The sequence below is a fragment of the Zosterops lateralis genome, assembly GCF_965231275.1.
Source record: "Zosterops lateralis genome assembly, chromosome: 1".
In the NCBI taxonomy this organism is placed as follows: Eukaryota; Metazoa; Chordata; class Aves; order Passeriformes; family Zosteropidae; genus Zosterops; species Zosterops lateralis.
Genome location: NC_139762.1, coordinates 11,221,897 through 11,236,895, shown reverse-complemented (window position 1 = coordinate 11,236,895; position 14,999 = coordinate 11,221,897). Strand labels below are relative to the sequence as shown.

Below are 14,999 nucleotides of genomic sequence, written 5' to 3'. Positions count from 1 at the left end.
AAAAGGATTTCCCATTTCCAGGTATACTGAGTTTCTTTGGTATTACAGGTCCTTCTCTTTCCATCATGCTTCTCATGGAAGCTGGGAATAGATAAAACAAGCTGGCTGCTCAGATTTCTGAGGAAGATTTATTAAAATTCTTCCTTTTTTGTTACCTAGAAGCCATACTTCTTTCTTTCTCTCTCCCAGACTTTGCTGTAAGTCTAGATGTACAGTTACAGGAATGTCTTAATAAAATGGAATTTTGATTCTTTCATTTTTTATGCCAATAAGATGTATTATGTATTTGATTTTTACAGATAACATATTTTGAAATAAGTTGTTTTCCTTCATGTTGGTGTATACTCTTAATGGACTGCTAAATACTGATTCTTTAAAAGTGCCAAGTGATCAGCATAGGGTACATTTGCTGTTTCAGTAGTGGAGGAAAAAGTGCTGCTTTCCCGCACTGCTGCCTTAGAGAGCATTTCACAAGGCATCTGCCTTGGAAGTGGAAACACTTAATGAATATATGTAAGATTTGGAACAAGCCTTTGTAGCTTCTGCAGCCCTAACCAAGGACTGTGCTGTGCAATAAGGGATGGAGCTTCCTACAAGCTCTCCATCCTTCTTTGCATTCCCCTCTTCTCTTGCCAGCCTTTGCAGGAGGACAGAGCCTTTGCCATGCCACACACTGTCAGCTTTTTGTGCTATGGTGTGCTGCCAAGGTGCTGTGCTGCCAGTTACCCCTGGGAAATGGGCTCTGTCACCTTTGGGACCCACTCCAGCTTGCCAGCCTCAGGCACTCATTTGGCTCCTGTTGTCAGTAAAATCTCTGGCTGGAGGAAAACTGAAGGAATGTTTAGGCTTGGGAAGAGGTGCTCTGAATAGTAAAAGCATCCTTTATTTATATAAGGATACAACACTAATTTGGTTAGAGATGTAATAGCCTCTTAAATGGCTCCTTTCAATGGATCTTAGGATGTTGCTTCAAGCCTAACTTGTCCTTTTTAGTCTGGCACATAATGGAAGTGTCTGTGAGCAGATGAACTTGCGTAAGCAAAGAGTCTCAAGAAGCTCAGCCACAGTTCCTAGTGGGTCTCCTGTGACAGGACAGTCCCTTCTCAGTGCCTGCAGGTGCACAAGGCACTGCTGCTCATGGCACTGCTGACCTTTCCTTCTGAGTGCTCCTCTGCCGTTTTCATTGAACTGAGAAAATAGCTTCGTGTGTTGGTGTTCCATGCACAGGAAATGTCCCTGGTTGTTGTTAAGGAAAACTTTCTGAAGATTCTTTCCCAAAAATGGGGGGGGGCCAGCTAATGGTAGGAAATTTGGAGGTTATAGCAAGAGAAGGGGACAGGTTAAGAAAAATTACTTGATTTCAGAAATTCCACCTTTGATTAAATTGTGTGGTTGTAGAATGTAAATATTTCATTAGCAATGCTAAAATAATTTCCATAATTTTAACAACAAATAAGCTAATTCCATTAGCTGAGGATGCTTTTAGATCCCAAGTTCATTATAATTAATTTTTTCCCTGCACGTGAAGTCTCTTTAGAGATTAGGACTAAGAAGACAAGGGGTTACAAAATAGAAAAAGCATGTTGCGTTGAACTGAATTGTTAGATCTCAACTGTGATTATGAGAAATGCTGTAAAAACAATTAGCGATAAACATTATATCCCGGGAGATTTGTAATCTGAATAAGAAGATAACAACTGCAAGCAGCTTTATGCCTGGTTTTGCAAAGCTGAACCTGAAGCACAGAGAAAGGTGATGCTGTACCTGATGATGCTCAAGGTGCAAGGTGGGAGACCAAATTCTCCAGAGTCCTGGTCCACTGCATTATCTTGAAACAGTTGTATATGGCTTTAAACAATGTACAAAGTTAATTTAAACAAATTTAATGTGTGATGACAGCTGGACATTTAAAATAATTCAAAACTGAAAGCAAACATAAACATGACTTACTTTTTTTACATATTCCCATAATCTTTTATGATAAAATTGCTATTGCTTTTTATAATCTGTGAAGCTTTGAGTGTTCCCTTCCTGAACCAGAGTTCCTGCCCCATTTTGATTCATTTGCAGCTTTCTGAACTGTCTTAAATCATTGTGTAACTTTTTCTGCTTCTTTGTCCAGACATCTGAACGATTGGAAGTTCTTAGTTTTGACCTCAGGGAATTTGGCACATGAAGTGTAATTTAGGTTTATAGTGAAGGATTCCTTTACGTTAAAGGAAATGATTTAGTGCTAATTCTTGTTGATTATCAAATTAACAAGATTAAAATATGTCCTAAGCATACAGAAAGTTCAGTGGTTGTTCATTTGTTTGGTTGAAGTTTGCCTAAATCCCAAAGTCACTTTTTCAGTCTCAAGTGTATTTATCCATTATTTGAATATATCATGTGATAGGAGAAAAAAATCCCCTGAGGAAACCAGGATGATGCAGGGAAACTTCTTCATTGTCTACATTTTCCCTTCAGCCTAAGTGTTCAGCTGTGCAATTTTCCTACTTTTCTGATTTGCTATTTGAACCCTGAATGTCGTTTTGGAAGGCAGAGTTTGTGTTCTTTGATCCATATTTCCATTTTTTGGTAGAATGAGCTCATTGACTTGTTAATTCTGCAATCATTTACGTAGAAACATTTTATTATTTGAGTAAAGAGAAAATTAACTGAGAGTCTTGTGTGTCAAAGAGCCCCGACCCAGTCCAGGATCCCACTGTTACCTACAGTGCCCATCCTTCTTCTAACCATAGAAAATGGGAAGAGGCTGCATCTGCCCCTTCCCACCACAAGTCTCATCTTACCCAAGCACCATCTCAGACTGGATATTGGTGTATATATGATGATAGCAGCAGTTCTTAATGATTTGAGTCAGAACTGAGAAGTCACTGTGCTCTGGATGTAGCCACTTAAAAGGTCTCTGACATTAAATGCCTTTTGGTTACAGTTTCTAATGAATTAGGTCGTTGGCCTTTTTTTCACTGGAAAAGACCCTTGTGTTGAATTCAGAAGAAGCAGTTTGGGGGAGATTCTTTTCAGCTTAAGGAAAAAGAGTTTTCAAAGTGGTCAAAACACTTTAAATGTTTAGCTTTTGCTCATGATGTGCATTAGAGCATTTTCAGTCTGGAAAGTTAATAAATTTAATTTCAAAACAAAACAAAATGCCCTGAAATGTTAAACGTAAATACCCTCTTTTTCAGATCTGCCACATGTTTTTAGATTCCATTTACAACTTCTGTACATATTTAACTTCTTTGTTCCAGTTTAATACAGAAAAATTTTCAAAACATCAATATTTTGCAGAATAAGAAAATATCCATTTTTCCCCCCCACAAGCTTAACTTTTAATGCAAGATGATAGTCAGTAGGTAAACTTAAAAAATAGGGCTGGAATGAAACCAGAGACCACCGGCTGTTGCTTTCTGCCACAGAAAGACTGTGAGCAAGGAGGGGGCTTAAACACATTGGGTTATATGTTCATCACATCCTATTTGGTTTCCTCTAAGCTTTGTTGCTGAAAGTTTTTGAGAGCAGCAGCATCCGAGAGCAGATGCTGGAAGAAATCAGAGGGCAAAATAGCTGGTATTAAAGAAACCAAAGAGTTGGGCTTCCAAGCTGGCATGCCTGTGAAGTGACATGGTGTGAGAACTGCTCCAGACAGGAGGAAGGGTTGGTGGGATAGGCAGGGAGATCAGAGCTGGAGATGATGTGTGTGAGAAGGTGCAGTGCCCAAGCCTGGCTGACAGAACATGCTGGCACCAGGCAAAGAGGAAGAAGGCAATTACCATGGCTCAGCTTGAGGGAATGGCTATAAAGGAAAGACAAAAGTTCAAGATGTGGAGTTTCGCCAAGTGGTAGGGGAAAAGGCAATCCCTTCAGCTGAGTTATACTGAAAGACAATGGGGGCACTGGGGAAAAGCTCCTTTGAGTTGGACATGGAGAGGTAGAAGTAATAAGAAGAAGCTAACACTGGTTCATGCCAAGCATTGCAGAGTGAAAATGGTTCCTGGATTTGAAATAAATTCAGCTGAGAAATAAGCCCTGGAAGGAAGTGGAAGAAGCCCCATCATTTGAAATACTCTAACAGAAGTAGGCAAAGCACTCAAAAGTGCACTGCAGGGAGCAGTCTTTTTTTTTGGCAGGGAGCAAGATTTGGATGACCTCATAGCTTCTTTCCATCTCTATTAGAATCACAGAATCCAAACTCTTTCTCTGAGCAGCAGCACAGCCGGCTCTGAAGGATTGCCCAGTTCTGGCACTGTAGTCTTGCTTAGTAACCACTCTGCATGTGCCAGCCCCTGCAGATTCCCAAAGCAAGAGTTAATAGCTCTGCTGACAAACTCTCTGATTAGTGTGAAGAACTAGCAAGCTGTGCAGTGTATTTTGGAGAGTTTTCATCACCGAATGAAGCAGATCTAAAATGGAGCATAAAGAAAATTTTCATTTTCATGTAAGATAGTTGGGCAGAAAGACATTGTTGCTGCACTTTGATACCCCTTTGCTGCACTGTGGCTGCAGTGCTGGGTTGGTTACAGCTGCCTAGTTCCTGTTCTGAAGTCAGATTTCAGTCCTACTTTTCTATAGTAAATGTTTGATTTAAAAAATCAAACACTTACTATATATAATATATTAAATTGTAACAAGAAAAGAAATTGGTATATACTAGGGGTGGAGTTGCATTCCCCATTAAATCCCAGGAATAAGTCTTTGAAACAGTTTTCTCAACTGCACAGTTCCAGTGAGAGAATTTTTAAAGAAAATGTTCTTAGGAGCCAGTGGAAAAAAGTTATGAAAAATAGACTTTTCTATACTGTTCTGTGTAAATATTACAGTTTCATTGTGCATCATCCCTGGCTATAGCTTCGCAACAATGAAAGATCCTTAAACATCTTCTGTCTCCCTTCTCCAATAAGGCATTTTAGTGGGGGAGAAACCCTGTGTCTGCCCTACATTGGGTCTCTCAGTTATGTTTTCCCTCTCAGCTTGGCTGCAAACCACCAGAAGGTGCAAAAGTAGTTTTCACACCCAAGGGCAGCGTGTTTTCTCCCATCCACTTCATTTTCAGGCTCTTTGCCCAGTCTGGCTCTACTGCCATGTTCTCCTCTGCCCTTCCCAGCAAGACTCAGCAGCAGAAGAAAACAGCAGGAAGGCTCTGTACTCACTTTGCAAGAGATTGTTTTCATTCCCAACAAAGAACTCTGGAGCACTGCTGAGAAACAGGACTTGCCCTTCCTGGACCTGCACTGCCTGGGAGTGGGTTACGATTATTTGTGAATTTGGAGAGGGTTTGCTGTCATTGTCCATGGGAGGCTGCAAGGAGCCTTGTGCTTCTTTGCCAGCATCACCTGGGTAATTCAAAGGTGTTGTTTTTAAGGGTCTGATGAGTCCTGTGCTCTGCATTTTTCGTTTGCCTACCAGAGCAGCCTTGATAGTAAAGCTGTTTGCTCAAGAGGGAATCAAAGATGTTTTCAATTGTGTTTGCATTTATCAGTGGAAAAAGGGAAATCTCTTGAGGAAGGGTGGGAACAATTGAATTATTTTATGCTGAGGCACACTAATACTAATTTTAAAAATTATTGCCTAATGCCCTTAATTTATTCACAGTATCTAGTCCCAGTAGAGTTAATGAGACTATTAAAGCACTAAAAATTAAGAATGCTCATGAGAGTCACTAACATCAGAATCTCCTGTTGTACTTAAATTTTTTGAAATATCTTTGTGGCAAAATATTTTTTATGATTTTTTTGATTTGTTAGAGGTTTAATAGTGTATTCCCCAGTGGATTGTGAGCTTAGCAGAAACTTTTCAAAAAAGGATCCAAGGTTTTGGGTGCTAAGAGGGCCCTCACAGAAAACATCCAGGAAATGCCATTTCTATGTTTAGTGTGCTGCTGTGAAAATTCTGTAGGGATGTGAGGAGGGAAGCACGGAGTGGGAGAGGTTTAACAGAGCTGGAAAGTGAGAACTCGCACCTTCTGTGGATCATCATGTGCTGAAAAATCAGGCAAGGTTAAATGAAACAGGTGGAGAAGGGAACTAGAAGAATACGCCAGTGATAATAAGAACAAGATGGGAAGCACAGATGCTGAAAGCAAAGAGGGGATTGTCAGATTTATTACTGTTGATTCATTTCCATAGTAGTCACACCATTGACTATTGAATGTGTTGCTTTATTATTTGTGATTTTTCCTGGGCCTAGAGTTCAGCAGCACTTCATGGAGGTATGTCTGGGCAGCTGGACAGTTCTGACATACACTTTTCCTGCCCCAGAGGTTTTCTCTACTGTCATCCAAGTAGAATTCTCTTTAAACCTATCTTAAATTACATAAAGTGCTTTCTGGCCTTTGTTACACCATCACTCTACACAGTGTTCGTGGCTGAGGTTTTCTAAATTGTCTTTAAGATTTTCTCAATTTCACAAATGCTTGTAAAATAACTCTGTTAAAAGAGGTATCAAATGGGTGAGATGATGACTATTTCTTTCAAGAGTAGCTACCTCTCTGCAAATACCTATTGAAAGATTGGAGATGTCAGTTGTTTGGAAGAACTCAGTTAAAGGCATTTTCTATTTCTGGACTAATGTGGATTTTACAGAACAAAGGTAGATATATATGAAGGCAGAAATATATAGGCATTAGTAGCAACTGTTTTTTTGCAATATTTGATTTCATTTCAATATATACAGAGTTATTTTTAAAACCCATGCCGAATGCTCCTAAATACTTATGATTTGGCTGCCATTTGGGTGGTCGTGTGCCATTTAGTTGCCATTTGCTGCCACAAGTGTGGCTGATGTAGATGTACCCTTTATAGAGCAGCATTAATTTAGCCTTGCACACACACATTCTAGAGAGGCTCCATGGCCTGGCTTTCTGCTGCCCTGTGTCTGTGTCTGTGGATGAATAAATGGATGCTGTAGCTTCACTGCTTTTGCCATCAGTCCAGTGGTGGCTCTGCTGCTTTTCAGCTAGTGGGAGGCTCAGCACAAAATGTAGAAAACACAAACACATGTTACACAACAGTGTAAACAAGGGCAGTATAGCATTAAAGGTCACACACAGGGGAGGTAATCAGTGCTTCAGGCTCAGTCTGGCAGTTTAGTGGCAGTTGACCAAGTGTTGAAAAGTGATTCCTTGCAGGTCAGGCTGCAGCTGCCCAACTGTGCCTCCTCCAGGCAGTACCCATTGTAGGACACTTTACATCCTTTTCCTCTCAAAGTAATTCAGAAAAAGGTCTGAAATTCCTGGATGTTTGGGTTGTGTGAGAGAGAAGCTGTTCACACCGATGTGCAATATCTCAGGGCTTAGCCCTGCCCCATTCATCAAGGCTGAGAGACTTCCCAGAACTGCAGATAAAACACTATTCACTATTCCTGCCTTGACCTCAACAGTCTCACCTTTTATAGAAGACTCTTGAAGCAAAGAAATAGGGAAAAGAGAAAAGAAAAAAAGGAGAAAGATCTTTTTCCATCTGTTTAGGGTCTGAACTTGCCAAAGCTTTGTTCTCCAAAGGGACCTCTAGCTGAGGTCTCTCTGTGTCTCATCCCTCCTTTTCCAAACTAAGCACTGTGATGCTCTGTCCATAAAAAGTCCTCAAAGCAGTCAAAATAAAATCTATTGTGACTGCTCCTAATAGACTCAGTTTAATGCTCAGCCTAATGGGATCCAGGTCTCCACTCATCTGCTCCTGTCTGTTTTCTTGTCTTCTCACATTTCATCTTTACCTTTTGCATGGTTGGCTTTTAGGGATCTTGTACTGTGGGGTTTTGTCCTTCTGATGCCCAGAGCTGAGGGAAGGAAAGAAGTAAGAAGAGCTCTTCAGACACAAGTCCAGATCTGGTTAAGTGGATTATGGATATTGTTCAGGAGTGGGAAGTTTGAGGTTTTTATGGTTATTAGAATGTTTAAGTTACTTAGGGTACAGGAATAACTAGATGTTACCAAATTTTCTTTGCCATGTACTGGCTGAGACCGTCAGCTACTTTAGAACTTGGGAGTCTATTTCATTCTAACCTGCTGAGTACTTTTCTAAGGTTAAATGAGAAATTTCCTTCCAGACCATTATACCACTGAAGGAGAGATGACATTCCAGTTCACTTAGTCGGGAAATAAGTTATCTAAAAAATGAAGAGAGCCAACCAGAAAGTCACACTCTGAGAATGGATCTGATTTCAATAGTAATAACATTTTTCATTAAATGATTTTTTGTAATATTAAAATGTTTATCAACCACTGTCCATTGAAAATAATTAAAAGATTGCAAATGCAGATTTGAAATTGAGGCCAGGTTATGAGTTATTTTGATATGATTTTGATTTTAGCTGTCAGCTACTTGTGGAATGTGGTTGCTCACTCAGCTCACATGCTTTTGTGTCTGTGCCCTGGCTTTTATGACTTTCTTGTGGGAAATCAATATTTTAGATCCCTCTTGTTGTGAATAAATTTGTGCGTGGAATTCCATTTACAAAAGTCTGTCAAAAACAAATAAAAGGCACCAAGTACATTTGAAGAATTTATTATTTAAGAAAACATTCACACACTTTTTTTTTTTTTTTTTTTTTTCATTATTTTCCCATCCCTAAGTTTTGGCTAATATTACATATTGGGTCTGATTATGTTCCACATAACAGGATACAGGCTTCATCTCTTCCAAAAATAGCATTAAACTCTGCAATCATTAACTGTTCCTTTTAGAAAAAAATGTTAATGAAAAGCAAATAAATGCAACCATGTATTATACATATTATTTTACAGAGTTCGTTTAGTCGAAAGAGGATCTCCACATAGTTTGCCTCTTATGGAATCTGGAAAAGTAAGTACTGAAAGAAGATTTAAGTGTAACTTTTATGGTCAATATTTTCAGTAAATATCCATTTCTGTTCATTTTTACATGAATGTAGTACTGGGGAAAGCACTATTAGCTGTGCAGATTGATGTCCTTCCTTTACTGTTGAGGTTACAGCATGATGGCAGTAACTGATGCATTACTGCTCTCTCAGAACCTGAACCTCGCTCTTTTATGCAGAAATCAATTCCTTCTTTTATGCAAAAAGAAGATTTTTCATCCCTCGTGTGCCATTTTTGAAGGAGCTGGCAAATGCAGCGCTGGTGCCAGCAGTTCCATTGATGTAGAACCCACCTACAGTGAGAGCTGGTCTGAGGTGGCCAAGGCTGTGCTCACGGGCTACTGATCACCTGCAGAGGGACTGTCCCTGCTGGGGTGTGGCTGTGGGGACAGGCTGAGGACATAGGGGCAGGCTCTGATGCTGTGGGTGCTGATCTAAAGCTTTCTGTCCAAAATTTTGTAGGCATTCATGGTCAGAGGATGCTCCCATTCTCTTCTAGGGCTCAGCATCCACCTCTGTAGTTGCTGAATGTCTTTGGCAGGTTATTATTCTGGGAGATTGCATGATGCCTCTGGCTTTCTCCTTGTTTCAGGCCAACGGTTCATTGGGGTTTTTCCTACCCTACTCTGTATACCCATAGAGACAGGAGCCATTTGGTCAGACTTTTGTTCTGCAGGTGAACATTTGATTTCTGAGGAGGTTTATTGACAGAACAGCATTCACAAAGAGAAGTTTTGTCATATTTCCCAATTATCTCAAAATTTATCATATCTATGGACTTTTTTTTTTTTCACTATAAGTCTACTTTGACTTTTTAAGGATTTTTAAGGGTTTCTTGTAGTTTGTAGTGAAGGTTCTTTGGGGACAAAGTACCAGCATACAATTGCATAAGGTGGTACCTTCTTACTTACTGCCTCATGTTTTCTTTCAATAGATCCTCCCAGGAGTACGTATCATTATTGCTAATCCAGAAACAAAGGGACCCTTAGGAGATTCTCATCTTGGTGAGGTGAGTCATGAGAACCTGAACTTTGTATGCTCTCAACTAAATTGCAGAGATAAAGCTGTTGTTCTGCATGCTAATGATTTCCTATGATACATTTTATCAAGTGTCCAGTTAAGAAAATAGTGAATTCTACTGATCTTTATGAAGTGTGGATCATGAGATTTGTGTCATTATTAAAATTGTTAGTGAATTTTTTTATATAGTAATAGCTCAAGTTAAAAAAAATGAAAAAAAAAAATCTGCTTTTGCTAACTATATTTTATACTTGGTGCTTCACTAATTCTGATGGAAGCTTACATGAAAAGTAAGTTTATAGATTAATCTAATTTCAGCTAGATGATTTTCTTGTGCTGTTCTCCATAATCATTTTGCTTCATTGCACTGAACTACTCTCATTAGCTGAGTTGAGCAAGACGATATGTTTTTTGAATTTATTTTATGTTTCTAGAGTGAGAAAAAAAATTATGTTATTTTTAAGCAGTTAAAAATCTAGTTAACAAAATGAAGAACATGTTTGATCATAATTAAAACCACAGTCTAATTTGTGAGTTTCTGTAAGAGTTCATTAATTTGAAATAGTAAAAATTTCCATGATGCTTCGGGTTCAATGGAATGAATCCTTCTCCATAGGTGAAGGTCCCTGGCCTCACTCTTTAAAATAACCTGTCTGTCTGGTGTTCATGGAGGATGCTCTGCTGGGGTAAATACACTGAACCAGGAGTGAGGAACTTGGCATGGCTCAGAGCTGCCCTGCAACTTCAACAAAAGTAGATTGGGGTCTCTGTGCTAGAAATTGGTCAGTTATGGGTTCAGAAACAGTGTTAAAAGACATTTTTAGTATTATCTAGCTATGACTAAAAATATTTGCATCAAGAATTTTCAATAATGCTTCATTCTCGAAAGCTGCTTTAATTAATACCAGTATAATTGCTTTTAACTTAGATATGGGTTCACAGCACTCACAACGCCAGTGGGTATTTTACCATCTATGGAGATGAATCTTTGCAATCAGATCATTTTAACTCAAGACTCAGCTTTGGAGACACACAGACTATTTGGGCAAGAACTGGTTATCTGGGGTTCCTGAGAAGAACAGAACTCACAGATGCAAATGGAGGTAAGAGGTTTCTCATCATCTAGGTCTATACAAATAATTTGAATTATTTGCTTCTCTGGCCCTGTGGTTCCTAACATGCTCCATCTGTGAAACCTGTAAAACTGTAAAAAAACCCTTGGTTAAAATAATCGGAAAATAAATCAGAAGGCAAGATTTCCCTGCTGAAATAGTTGCTTTTCCTTTGCTGTACCTCAGGTGCTATAAAACCCCTCCACCAGTCACCTTTTGCCACTGTTAATATACTCAGTGCTTCAGCTTGAAAAATAAGAAATACAGCTGAAACTGCCATCATTTGCTCTGGCAGTTGTGTCCCCAGGAATGCATTTGTGCAGCTGGAAAATGCCTGGTAGGAGTCTGAGCCCTGTCTCTCCTGTGACCACCTCTGTTATAAACCGAATCACAGGAGCTATCCATTCCTCAGATTTTCCCGTCTTTAACCCCAGAGAGCTGATTGCTGAAATGTAACACAAGCAGTAGCCTGCAAGAGAAGCTATAGGGTACTTAGGTTTCTGTCAGGAAGGTACAGGGTTCCCTTACGTGTGTTAATGAGGTTCCTTGTCTCTTGTACACAGGTAAGTGAGCCATTGCTGCCAGGCACACAAAGTCCGTGCTTGGGAAAATGTTTTTTTCCGTGATTTTTGAGGAGCACAGTGCCACGGGTGGCTGTGGCTGAGCTGGCCAGGGGAGGCTGTTGGCCAAGTAGGGTTTCCAGCAATGCTATGAACACAGGAGTGATCCCAGGGCCATTAGAATAGCTGCTATTCAGCCAAAGAAAGAATTCATCAAATCTGAAAATGTTCTGGTAATCCCTGTGGATTAGTCCTGCTGCCATGTCCTCATATTGGCACCTTCTGAAGAGATTTACTTTGAGTTGCACAGGCTTTCATAATGATAGCCCAATCCTTAGAAAATTCAGGATTCTCTGAGGATATTGCAACTTAAGCAGTCAAATAGCTTAGGTATTCTCCTAGTGAAGAGTTGCTCCATTCTCCTACTTTTAGCTCCCAGTGCAGAAAGTTCTGGGCCCTTTATTAAGCAGACCTCATATTGTCATTACAATACCAACACACAACTATCCAAATTCATGCAAAAGTCAGTTACCTGCTTTTAAGTCTATTAGCAAATATTTTTTATGACTAGCATGTAATTATTCATTTTCAGCCTAGTATCTTTTTAAAAGTGTAATTTCAGCCACATTTATTTCTTCAATAGGTAAAAAAAAATGGGCTATAAAAGTGTTATGCTTAAGTTACCTGAATAAGCAATTTGCTCTCTAGCTATAGCATGTTTTTAGTTTATTGATAAACACCTTTGTAATAGATCAAAAGCATCTGTAGTGACCATCTCAAAGCAATTGGAAGAACATTATCCACATTGTTAGGATCAAATCTATTCTTTCTCTTTGAAAAAAACAGAGAGAAACAAGGAACATATTGTCTGTTCAGCCTTAAAAAAGAGACTGTGTTCTGCATCCACCTGGGAGGAAAAAAGGAATTATGCGACTGTCTTTGGATAAAGATTTCTGCCTTTTTCAAGTGGGAATAGTATTTCTGCCTTCCTTTCTTCTGGTTTTTGCTCTGCATTGCACTTCAGTAATGGAAAATGCTCATTAGTTCGGAAATCACTTCGGGGTTTCAGAAATTCGAGGATAATTTATGTTGTACTTACTTTACTTAATCCTTAATGTGAACATTTCTATAATTTAATGTACTGGAGAATAGAATCTTTCTCTTTTTTTTATCCCTTACCACCAGAACGCCACGATGCACTTTATGTGGTGGGTGCATTAGATGAAGCCATGGAATTGCGAGGGATGAGGTACCATCCGATCGATATTGAAACCTCTGTAATTAGAGCACACAAGAGCATCACAGAATGGTAAGGATTATATAACACCAGGGCCCTTATAAAAAGCTGAAATATCTATAATGTCTGAGTTTTTTCCTTGGATATTGCAATTGATCTGGGAGATGGCCTGTCAGGATGGTCACAGGATTTATAACCCAGCTGCAAATGTGTCCTTAGGATGAAACTTTTCACACAAATTTAATCAGAAAGGACTGATTTCTGATAAGTTCATTCAGTATGTTTCTTCTCTTTTTTTTTTTTTTTTTTTTTTGAGTAAGCAAGCAAACATTTCAAATAAATGAACACACTAATAAATTTTATTAGTGAACACACTGTTATTTTTGAATTGGTTTTTAATAAATGAAGCAGTGATCAAATCAAGGTCACAATGGAAATTGAAGCAGTAAATCAATGAGTTAATAATGATGTTGTCTTAATCAATGTATCATCCTCAGACGTACACAGCAGGAAATCATTTCTTGAGGCCAACATGAGCACAAATTGCTTTTCATTATTCTTGCATCAGAAGACTCAGTCAGGTAGTTGTTTTGTTTTGATACAACCTCAGCTCAGCTATTCACTTTTCAACCAAAATGAATCTGTTGCAATAGGCAGAGCAATTTAGTGCATTTTTCTTTTCAATCCTGGCTGCAGAGGTGTGGCCTGGAGCAAGAAGCTTAATAATGAATGAAGCACAGCAGATGAACTGGTTGCTTTAGTAAAAGACTTTCCTTTTTTCTTAAATATCAGTTAAAATGAATGCAATTAGTTGCTTGGCTGACTGTAACTGAGGTTTTGCCTTATTGCCTCCTTCCTTGAGCATCATCACTGCTGGTATGGTCTTGTGCCAGACAGGCATTACACAAGGAGCTGGGTCCTGTCCCTTCTTTAAGGATGTCACAAAATTCCCCTTGAAAATGTGTCAGATCAGTACCAGCAGTGGATGGAAAGTTTTCAGAGCAAGCTGTTTAAGGATTGCTCTATTATAAGATGGCCACAAATTCATAAATTGCTGTGTGCAGCAGTATCTGTTTGTCAGAGCTTTGCATCCCCTCAAATTCCAAGCTCACAGGCAGTGAATAAAGTAGCCATATCACACTGCAGAAATGGTTTTCAGTACCAAAAAATTCTTAAATTATGTTCCTGCTTTCAAGATTTCAAGAGAGCACTTTGAGGATCCTTTTTGTTCCACAACCGTGGAAATCCTGAGTGAGAAAGTGGCAACAGGAAAAGGGTTGGGGGTAAGCTGGAAGAAAAATGCAACTGAATTTCTGCAAGAAGTACATGCAGATAATTCTCAGTACCTTAACTCTTCCCTGTAGTTGGGTGATACTGTACAAGGCACAGGAGTGAGAATTCAGAAAACACCCTGTACTGTTGCTACCCTTTGCCCAAAGGCCAGTGTTTAAGGCTAGTATTTTAGGGTTATTTTTCCCTCAAAAAGAGGGATTGCTGATGAATTAGGTATGTCTCAGATATGGTCCCTGCAGAAAAGGGGCACAGTTATTCAGAGTGACAACGTCTGGTTTGCTCACAGTTCCCAGCCTTTTCCTAACCAATGCTCTGCCAAAAAACCATCGTGGAGTTTTCATTCAGTCATTGTCCTTGTCCTGACTGTCCTTGACTTCTCTCACATAACTTCTATTTCAGCTTCTCTTAGAGACCCTCCTTTTGTTTTTGTGAAACACTCCTTGACAAAATAATAGCCAGCTAATTCTTTTTTATTTTGATTTATAACTTGTATATCCCTTTCTGTGGACAGGAGCATGAGCCTCTTTTCTTATTTTGGTTACAATGCCCTGTTCAGGATTTAACTGCATCAATTCCTGTTGCACACAGAAGGTGCTGGGTACATCCAGTTGATAGATTGTAAAAACAGCCTCTGAGGAAAGCAGATCATTTTGTAACACTGGACATCACTGAGGGACTTGGGGATTTGTTGACTGACATGGGATCCTGCTGGGCAGCTTCTGTCATTGAGGATCAGATCTGAAAGGTCATTTAAAATTATTCTTGTCTCTTAAGAAATTTTAGCACAAAATCAGCAACCGCTGACTCTGGGCCTCCTGTGTCTCAATACATAACAAGGGAAGGAGTGGCACAGTCTGGTTTTATTGTGATGTAAACCCACACTGTGCATTTTGAAAGTGTTTCTAATACCGCAAAATGTGGTATGTTTTAATGTATGTGTTTTAA

The 14,999-nt window shown here is 39.3% G+C and overlaps 1 protein-coding gene across 5 annotated transcripts in view; it reads left to right on the top strand.

Annotated features, from left to right (window-relative positions):
• Positions 1–14,999, top strand: part of DIP2C (disco interacting protein 2 homolog C) — a 317,783-nt gene that overhangs the window by 297,911 nt on the left and 4,873 nt on the right. For all 5 annotated transcript variants that reach the window (XM_083871325.1, XM_083871324.1, XM_083871322.1 and 2 more), the window contains 4 exons: positions 8,741–8,798; positions 9,767–9,841; positions 10,781–10,955; positions 12,710–12,833. In XM_083871325.1, coding sequence (XP_083727451.1) covers positions 8,741–8,798; positions 9,767–9,841; positions 10,781–10,955; positions 12,710–12,833 — 432 coding nt within the window. The remainder of the gene's footprint in view (positions 1–8,740; positions 8,799–9,766; positions 9,842–10,780; positions 10,956–12,709; positions 12,834–14,999) is intronic.